The 9,875-nt window shown below is 45.1% G+C and overlaps 1 protein-coding gene across 1 annotated transcript; it reads right to left on the reverse strand.

The window, feature by feature from the left end:
- Positions 1-5: 5 nt before the first annotated feature.
- On the reverse strand, positions 6-8,504 carry pla2g15 (phospholipase A2, group XV). Its single transcript, XM_076042625.1, has 7 exons — positions 8,200-8,504; positions 7,056-7,212; positions 5,782-5,900; positions 5,196-5,294; positions 4,364-4,588; positions 3,828-3,940; positions 6-1,525 (listed from the first exon to the last, which is right to left on the reverse strand). Exons 1-7 carry the CDS (start codon positions 8,348-8,350, stop codon positions 1,124-1,126), a joined length of 1,266 nt encoding a protein of 421 aa, XP_075898740.1. The 5' UTR covers positions 8,351-8,504; the 3' UTR covers positions 6-1,123.
- Between the last annotated feature and the right edge of the window lie 1,371 nt (positions 8,505-9,875).

Genomic DNA, 9,875 nt, shown 5'->3' on the forward strand with positions numbered 1-9,875 from the left:
GACATTTTGAAACGTTTTACTCGACTGATTGCAGCACATGTTTATGACACACATTGAATTGACAAGAGATAGAAGAACATCACCCCGGTTTGGGCGACAAAGGGCCCGGTGGCACAGCGCAACCACACGGGCCTTGAACACTCAGAAGGTTTCAACAGTATACAAAAAAAAACACGAAAGCATAAAGGAACCACACAGCTCAGGATTTTTAATCACTAAATTAATGCAGACATTGAAGGGGTTTCCAGTCACACCTTTGAAAAAGTAAATGCATATACTAAAACAATATGGTGTTGGATGTGCAAGGTGAACCTATACGTAAACACGGTTGCTCAAACATTGATTCGCCTGGTGAAACATGTTTGTGTCATTTGGCGGAGAAGACCAGAAAATGGACTCGACTGCCTGAGTGATGAATGGCCAAGGTAAACATTTCCAGAGTTTTTTTTTTGTCTAACTGCCACTGTCTCCATCTAGAAATAAATACACGATGCCCCCCTGCCCCCCAACTTTAACACGATAAGAACACAATGAGCCCATCAAACGTCATCAAGACCTGAATGTGTCTTTATTAAAAAGGTTTCCTGTGGCTGAACGCCTTCAAAGTTGCTAAAATGAACTGAATTACACGGCGGTAAAACCCTCAACTGTTGAAAAAAAAAAAAAAGATCAACTGAAGTTAAAATCAATAAAATGCCTGTTACACGTTGTTGCTTGTTGTACCCTGACAAACACACTCGAAATAGTATTAGCCGACTAGTTTGCTTCAGCACTAGAGTCATAGAACAATGTAAAGAGAAAGGCCTGAAATTTGATTCATTAGTCAGAAAGTGGCACATCGAGTAGATAAGATAGGAATTTTTTTGGTAAAACAAATACAAAATTCAAAATATTACTCAGCCATACACAAGAAAATGTTGACACAAAGTGTGCGATTAAAAAAAAACCCAAAACAAAACAAGATCACAGCTATAAAATTAGTTGAAACTTTGATTCGGCAGCTATAGTACAAAATGTCAATACCTTTTCACCAGCAATGAGGCAGCGGGGTTGAGACGATCCAGTTCAGTTGAGAAAATTACTCTGCGTGTGATTTCAAGCCGTACACTTAACACAGCAAGCATCAGGGGGAGAACAACACTTTCTTGATGTAAGTCACTGTGGTGTAATTCTGCAGCATGCCCACGTGCTCGTTCTTCGGCAGCTCTAGCATGAACACGGGCTGTTTCTGCAGCTTCGCCCAGCGGCCGCACTGCTTGGCGCTGAGTAGGTTGACGGTGCCGTCGCCGTCGCCGTTCACCACGGTGGGCTCCACGTCGGGGAACTTGTCCGAGTACTGGAAGGCCTCCGACGTGGGGATTCCGCTGCCGTACAAGCAGTGCATGGCCACGCCGGGTGGCGTGAGCTCGTTGACCAGCGGCTGCGTGTCCTGACGCATGGACCAGCCGTCCTGGAAACCAATGTCCTTGTAGAATCTCTCGTAGTCCAACACCGTGTAGTTGGTGGTAGGCGTCTGGATGAGGACCTGAAAGGGGAGTTGGACAGGAAGAGGAACCTCACTTGTTTGATTTGGTTTCTTTCCAGGTAGCGTTAAAGCAAAGTTAGAGAGAGTAACTCAAGAGTTAGAGTCAAAGAGAGTACACTCACAGTTCAATAAAAGTAAGTTGGTCTTCCTACCCTTAAAAACATTTTTTTTTTTTTAAATATATATGAGAAGGAAGCCCAGTGTGGACAATCCAGCTGCGTATTTATATTTAGAGTGAACGCTTCAAATAAACCAACGAAGAAGAAGGTGGATGAGGTTTTGTGCTCGCAGGCCACCGTAGTTCGCTGGCAAGTGGGGAGAGGGAAGGTACGGAGTCCTTAAGGGCACCAAGTGAAAGAGCGCTGCAATCCCAAATGTAACCACTTGATGTCGCTGCTTCTTCTTAAACGTCTCAAAATATTACACATTTAGCCTTTAAAACTAGTTTGCTCAAGTTTTGAGTAGCAACAAAATAGTTGCAGTCCCGCCAACAGGTGGTTATCCCAACAGTCTTTTAGCTAACACGCTAGCAACCAGTTCCCTGTGTTCCCTCAACTGACACACATTTATGTCCAAATCCAGATTTCAATTTCCTTTTTTTCCCTGTACTAACCTCTGGGGCTGTTTGCTAACTTTTGACTGGGTTCTTTAGGGTGGAGAAAGTGAAGGGGTTATCAGTCCATCGAAAAGCCAATGAGGCAACCACCATGTTTTACTGCCAATAAAAAGAGCTAAAATGATAACTGCTAATGAATATGTTTGGCTTCCAAAATGATTCAAAATCTTCAACTCCCACCTCCGGGAGAGCTTCTCCCAGATCCCAGGGGAGGTCGGTGACATTGAGTCCGAATGGACCATGTTCTCCGCCTCTATTGTTAACGCAGCTGCTCGTAGTTGTGGTCATAAGGTCTCCGGTGCCTGTCGTGGCGGTAACCCCCGAACCCGGTGGTGGACACCGGAAGTAAGGGATGGCGTCAAGCTGAAGAAGGAGTCCTATCGAGCCATGTTGGCTCGTGGGACCCCGGAAGCAGCTGACAGGTACCGGCAGGCAAAGCGTGCTGCAGCTCGGGCGGTAGCGGAGGCAAAAACTCGGGCTTGGGAGGAGTTCGAGGAGGCCATGGAGGAGGACTTTTGGTTGGCCTCGAAGAAGTTCTGGCAAACCGTTCGGCGCCTCAGGAGGGGGAAGCAGTTCGCCACCGACACTGTTTATGGTGCAGGTGGGGAGCTGTTGACTTCGACTGGGGATGTTGTCCGGCGGTGGAAGGAATACTTCAAGGATCTCCTCAATCCTGCCGTCACGTCTTCCGCGGAGGAAGCAGAGACAGGGGACCCGGGGGAGGACTTGTCCATTACCCGGGCCGTAGTCACCGAGGCAGTCAGGAAACTCCTTGATGGCAAGGCCCCGGGGGTGGATGAGGATGCGGTCCCTGTATGATCGGAGCAGGAGTCTGGTTCGCATTGCCGGCAGTAAGTCAGACTTGTTCCCAGTGCGTGTTGGACTCCGGCAAGGCTGCCCTTTGTCATCGGTTCTGTTCATCATTTTCATGGACAGAATTTCTAGGCGCAGCCAGGGGCCGGAGGGAGTCTGGTTCGGGAACCACATGATTGCATCTCTGCTTTTTGCAGATGATGTGGTCATGTTGGCTTCATCGAGCCAGGACCTCCAACGTGCGCTGGGGCAGTTTGCAGCCGAGTGTGAAGCGGCTGGGATGAGAATCAGCGCCTCCAAGTCCGAGGCCATGGTTCTCGACCGGAAAAAGGTGGTTTGTCCTCTCCGGGTCGGTGGGGAGATCCTGCCTCAGGTGGAGGAGTTCAAGTATCTCGGGGTCTTGTTCACGAGTGAGGGGAGGATGGAGCGTGAGATTGACAGGCGGATCGGTGCAGTGATGCGGTCACTGTACCGGTCCGTCGTGGTGAAGAAGGAGCTAAGCTGAAAGGCGAGGCTCTCGATTTACCGGTCGATCTACGTTCCCACCCTCACCTATGATCTACGAGAAGAAGGCGGCTTGGCTTCCAAAATGATTGCTTTGTTTCCTTTTGTATTAGACAGAATTGCAAGATAAGATGATTCTGGCGTTTCGCAGTTCAAAAGTAATTGACCGTGCTGCTAAAGTTGGGGTGAGTACACAGCAGACGATATGGAAATCCATTAAAATATCTATCAAGAGTTATTTCCATGATTGCTAGTTCATAATTGCCTTTGTCCAATATTCAAAGAAAAAGCCATTGTGGCTGTTCTTGGCCTTTATCCCTAAAGGAGGCCAGATAGGGGTGGGGAGGAGACAACAAACCAACCACAGACCTGATCGTTGGGCCAGGTGTGGTCGTAGGGAAGCAGCCAGGAGGTGGAGACGGCAGTACGCTGCTGACCGCGAATCTTCAAAGGGCTGATCACTGGGATGCGGTTGTTGTCACCTGCGTGCAGGGAAAAGGAACTGGTACAAAGAACTGAAAGCAAACCCAAACCTTTCCAGACAAGAGAAGTAAAACTGTCAGGGAGTTTCACCTGGCGGCTCTCGCGGCAGCACGGCTTGGCTTTAATCGAAGTTCTGCTTTAATCCACGTATTAGCTTTGAGACTCACATAACGTGCACCATGTACTGATCAATAGAGTCTGGTCAGATGATCAGGTCAAAGATAAGCTTACTCAAGCTTTTCGATTAGAAGAAGCAGTGGTGGCTGGAGAGAAAAACTGTTGGATGTTCGACACGACCGCATCCATTTTTAATGACATCTTCTGTATGTGTGACACACATGTTAAGCTTTTTGTTTTCCTTTTCACAATGCCGGATGGACAGTTGGAACCGCAAAGTAGTCATAACAGCTTCCGGCACTTACCAGAGGCGAGCACGCGGAGGGTCTTGGCCACGCCGCCCCACGGTGCTCCGAGAGAGATGAAAGCTTTGATGTAACGGTCTTTCCAAGCTTGAGGCTGCTGGTTGAGGAAGTACAGGGTATACATGTTGCCCATGCTGTGCGCAATGAGAACCACGGGCCCGCCAGCCTTGTGTGACATCTCCTCAATCATGTGCTGCAGCGCCAGAAAATAGTCCTTATTCTCATCTGTGGCGGGGAGAGAAAAGATGAATGAATAAAGTTCCCCACTTGCTGCGTTCCCTGCGTTCCCTATGTTTTGCCTTTGTTTGCCTCTGATACACAATATATATTGATTTCAACAGGAGTTGACTACTCGAAAAAAAATAACACCTGGTGGGAAATTTCTATAGTCTCAATATTAAGGCCCAGCAACTCGTGATATTTAGATACCGACTATATAAAAAGATGGACCCAGCTTCCGGTTGTTCTGCATTCTATGGTTTGGCCAGCAGGAACCTCCAAAATTGGTTACAAAAAGGCAAAAAAATTATAGATTTTTTTTGGTTGGACTAATTTGCAAGTAAAAGAAATGCACTTACATTATCATTATATGTATAAAGCGGTTTGGGGTACTGTGAAGGGGCTGGAAAGCGCTATATAAGTGCAGTCCATTTACCATTTACCATATCATTATCATTATTATTATTATTATTGATGGAGCAGCTACATCTGCCAGGTCATGTTTGTTGTTAAGGAGAATAAGAAAAACAAAACAAACCCATGTGACAAACATGTGAGTTGTTGGAAAACAGGTGGATAATCACGAGGGACCATTGTGGGCGTGGATGCTTACTAGGTGCTTTCCGCCAGTCGTAAGGAGCTCCTCTGACATCGTCATCCCTGGTGTACCCCCACTCAGCCAGTGCCTGCACTATGGTGAAGAAGTACAAGCCTGGAAGACAGACAGTCGTACAGTATCATGTTAACTTTGACGGTTTTCAGCGTGTTGCAAGTGCACTGTGGAGGATCTTGCATTTTGTTCACAGTTCTTTTGGGTGTTTTGTTTGGCTTTTGTTTTGAGACCCTCACTGAATAAAAGAGGCCCGTGTCGTGTCATCAACGATCCGTCACCTGCTGGGTTGATTTTTGAGGTCTGAGCCTAGACATTTTAATCCCACAACTCCGGTACCAGGCGAGCCTAACAGCTCACATGATGGCAGAGTGGGGGAACAGCTGACGCCCAGTGTGTTGTTCGAGTAACAACTCGCTGCGGGTTTCACTTTATCGACATAATAAAACACCTGTTGTTTATGGGGTGGGACAACCCTCAGGAACAGGAACCAGGGTTCCGCCCCAGCGGCAGAACTTGAGGAAGGGGGAAGATGGGAAACGTCTTGAACTAACTGCCTACAACCAAGACAAACATCGCTTGAACTCACCCACATCGCGTTTGCTTGGGTCCAGATACTCCAGAGAGTAAGTCTGGCCAAACCCGGGGACACGGATGTTGACACCTGGTGGGGCTGAGCTGGTACGTGAGAGTTGGTCATAGATCAGCCTACACAGATCATGAGGAGAAATAGTTCAGTGTTGGCTGTGCGGCAGACGCACTAAAAAAAAAAAAAACACCTTGAAGGATAACCAGTTCCCATGTTCTGCAGAAGTACTTCCCCACCTGTGGAGAAATTACTTCCGTATCTCTATTCTCTCTTTCGGTCGTGAGTCAACATGTCTTAATTAACCAAGAAAAGAAATAACGCAAGCTGTGCAGTTACTTTACAATGGTCTAAAATGTTTCGTTTTTGTTTATTTCAACAACAATCTGCACCACACTTTATATTTTGATTTATGAATCCAAGTGGGATGTATGAAAACTCCCTTTGTCAGTGGAAATGAATACGTATAAAACGTGTAAACGCTACAGCTTTACAACAGTTTCCTTCTCTGCAGGTTTAGGCAATACTTACAGGAAGGAACTGCAATCTAAATTGTAATCTGAAGGCCTAGTATCTCACTCAAGGGAGCTTAAAGCTGCTGACTCACAGATGTGAAGGCCACCAAATGTGGCTCACAAATAAACCTGAACTGCATCCGTTATGCTCCTAGGCTTGTGGAAACCTGCCAGATGACTCACACGATTCAGGCACCAGTTTAAGTTTCTGAGTTAGTGATTCCACAAACAGCTCAGCAATTATATCACTCAATCAGCCTGTTTGACTGAGTGACTACTGTCTCGTCAAATCAACTTGACTTACTGCAAAATGTCAATTAATAACATTTCAGTTGGCTGACAAAGTACAGGCGATAAAACATTTTTGTGCGTGCTTTATAAGCGCTGAGCCTTGCCGTCCGGTCATCAAGGCCCGATCATGTGATCACACGGTCATATGACTGCTGATCACGGCTTTCCCCACTTATCACCACAATGTATTGACTTGAAAATTTAAAAACAAAACAAAAACAAAACACGGAAGAGACGTGATAAAGAGACCCAAACAAACCGCAGATCAATCTGTTAACAGACATCTAGATAAATGATGAATTCAAAGGTCAAATCGACCAAAACAGGTTGATAACGGCGTGCAAAAACTCAACCACGTGGCCGCATGTAGTTATCCCGAAGCCGTATGTTTTCAACCGCTTCCTCTATAATGTGAAGTGGCCATTTATAAATAGAAATTCAACAACTCTCGTGGAAAATAACAAACCATACCTTATGTTGTCGATCCAGCAGTCTATGGCCACAGGGACCAGCAGCTCCAAGTTGAGCCATAGTGTGAAGAAAGTGTCCGTTTTCTTGTAACAGATGTAATGGACCACACTGGGTTTATCCAGCTTTGCCTCCAGCTGGTTCCCCAGATCACCTGGAACTGTGGTGAGCAGCAAGAACAATGGACTAAAGAAGTGTGGCAGCACCTGGATGTGACACGAGTGGTTTTAGTAGTACGGCTGTCAATGCGGACGACGAAATGCCCATAAAAAAAATAATAATAATACGAAAACAGGGACACGCCGTTCTAAAATGTATCATTCAGTTCACTCCGGCTATTTCGACACTACAGGAAATTGAGTCACATCTGTGTATTAAATCTGGCGTCACACTATTGTTTTTACAAGTAACTCAAAAGAAGAAAACGTATTCCACCCGGTGGTACATAACATCAAAGATGAATACAAACGTAACCTAACCTGGATAAATGAAATTCACGCGAAGAAGAGATTATTTTTGTTCTGGCTAAAAGACTTCCAGGGTGTCCCGAGAACGCGACATTGCAGAGAGAAGGAGTGATATTCGTGTCCAACTGGGTCATGAGATCAGAGGACTGCAGACTGTCAACAAGCCGACGCAAGAAACTCGCATGTTGTTCGTACAAATATAAACTCACAAATAAATGTCAACATAAAGAAAGGGAAGCTCCGTGAGAGTCAAGAGAGTTTCTTCATACGGGAATTTAAACGTCTACATTAACAGCTTTCTGATTTAAAAGAAAAGAAAAGAAAAGAAAGAAAGAGAAATAAAACATGGAATGGCCAACCAAGCAGAACAAAATTGAATTGACAAAAAAACAACAACAACCAAAAAACAAAACAAAAAACAAGCTAATTAACAAATTGAACGTGTACTAGCTCACCGAATTTTAAAGTGGTCACAGACAAATTTGAAAATAGCAGGTTTTAGTGTAAGGTTCACTTATGTAATGTTTAAGGACAAACGGGAGTGTAAGTTTGCTTACATTTGGCTGGAGTTTGGCCTAGCTGCCTGAGATGTCTCACAATGTTTGCCTGTTCAATAACTCAAACAAAGTATTCGGCAAGCGTTGCCTTCAGGTAGCAAAAACGGTTAAAAAAGTACTCACTGAGGACCACCGGAGGTCTCGACGGTTGACAGAAGTTGTCCCCAACACATTTCTCCGACGGTCTTCCACTGCTCCGAGCCGACAACAACAACAACAACACACCGACCCGGAGCAGCGTCGAGGAGGCGGTTACCCAGTGACAAGCCGCCATAGCTCCCGAGCTCTCATTGCCAACAGCTCATGGCTGCATCTTTGTTTATACCTGCAATGAACTTTGTGGGTTTCTCCCCAGATTCTTCTGTTGATGTTACGGCTTGACGCCACGCCAAAGCGGTCGATAAGGCGAGAGTCACGGGGTCCGGAATACCAAGCTAACAACTTCAGCAGTTAAGGCAAAAGTAATCGATCGCTGATTTCATCAATCAGACAATCGACCCAGGGGCGCAAGATAGGATGATTTTTTTTCAGAACTGGGAAGGGGGGCAAGCTGTAAATGTGTGTGTGTGTGTGTGTGTGTGTGTGTGTGTGTGTGTGTGTGTGTGTTCTAATAAAAAATAATCTGACTGGTCCTCTCCTGCCTGGCTAGAAATGACGTCAGTTGCCTGCCAGGCAATTGGCAGCTTTTTAAAAAAAATTTTTTTACGGATTTTTGTAGACCCACTATATAATGTACAATTTGTAAACACATGCAAGCCAGTGGATCAAAGATGAGAGTCTCTACTTGGCAGCACAAAAACAAAACAAAACTGTGTTCCTAACATCTTCCGGTTTGGATGTTGGTGTAACAGCACAATCACCTCCATTATATTTCGCTTTAGTGACACCTCAACATCAGTACAGATGTTCTGTTGGAGACAACAACAACAACAACAACAACAACAACAACAACAACAACAACAACAACAGCAAAGTAATGGTCTGATTAAAAAAATAAAACATATTTACATACATTTGCCAGTCAAGTAAAGCTTTCAAATGAAGTATTAATACATCTTTGGCAGTCTGCCTCAGGTAAGTGTAAATGCCTTCCTATTGTTGTCAGAGTCAGGTCATCTAACACTGTTATGTTTTTTTGTTTCTTTGCCGCTCAATTGTAGATGCTCCCAAATTTATTGTATTTGAGGAATTTGATTTGATATAGCGAGACAGAAATACTGCAGTGTGCACAATTTAATATATTATGTTGCCATCTAGTGGCGGAAAAGGAAAACCACATTAAACAACGCAACGTGACACTATGAAGCAGTGGTTCTCAAACTTTCTCTGTCACGCCCCACCTTGGAGGAAGACATTTTTTCATGGGCTAGAAGCCCCAAATTTGACGTGGCTGTGTCTTGAGGGATCCCGATGAACCTGCAAGTGGTCTTTTGACCCCACAGACCTGCATGGCATTAGACCAAGTGAGCTATTTGACTTTGGTTGGCTGTTCGGCACCGTCCTGTTAAGCAACTCAGTGCATACAAAAAAGAAAAAGAAAAAGAAGTCACTGTAGTGTTTTAAAGAACGAAATGACTGAGAAAATAAGTGCATCCAATTAAGCTAATAATGGTCACGTGGTCTCAAGTGGCGCGTGAAACCGAAACGCAAAGTGGGTTTCTATTGATTTGGGGTATTTCGCCAACTGATAAAGTGGATTTGATGATCTGCTCGCAGATTTAACACCGCATGAGTGTTTTGCTGCTTGATGTTTCCACGTATTTCAACCAGCAGGGGGCACTACAGACCTAACCATTTTT

This window comes from Nelusetta ayraudi, unplaced genomic scaffold (assembly GCF_046127955.1).
Source record: "Nelusetta ayraudi isolate G7.1 ecotype Tasmania unplaced genomic scaffold, CSIRO-AGI_Nayr_v1 ptg000071l, whole genome shotgun sequence".
NCBI classification, from domain to species: Eukaryota; Metazoa; Chordata; class Actinopteri; order Tetraodontiformes; family Monacanthidae; genus Nelusetta; species Nelusetta ayraudi.

What these genes read in the sequence shown, in the direction of transcription:
- pla2g15 (XM_076042625.1), bottom strand. Translation starts at nt 8,350, where the DNA reads ATGGCGGCTTGTCACTGGGTAACCGCCTCCTCGACGCTGCTCCGGGTC. An exon ending in CGACTGGCGGAAAGCACCTA is followed by an intron (nt 4,589 to 5,195) that starts GTAAGCATCCAC and finishes TCCCCGCCACAG; the next exon opens with ATGAGAATAAGGACTATTTT. An exon ending in ACACCTGGCCCAACGATCAG is followed by an intron (nt 1,526 to 3,827) that starts GTCTGTGGTTGG and finishes CTCCCCTTTCAG; the next exon opens with GTCCTCATCCAGACGCCTAC.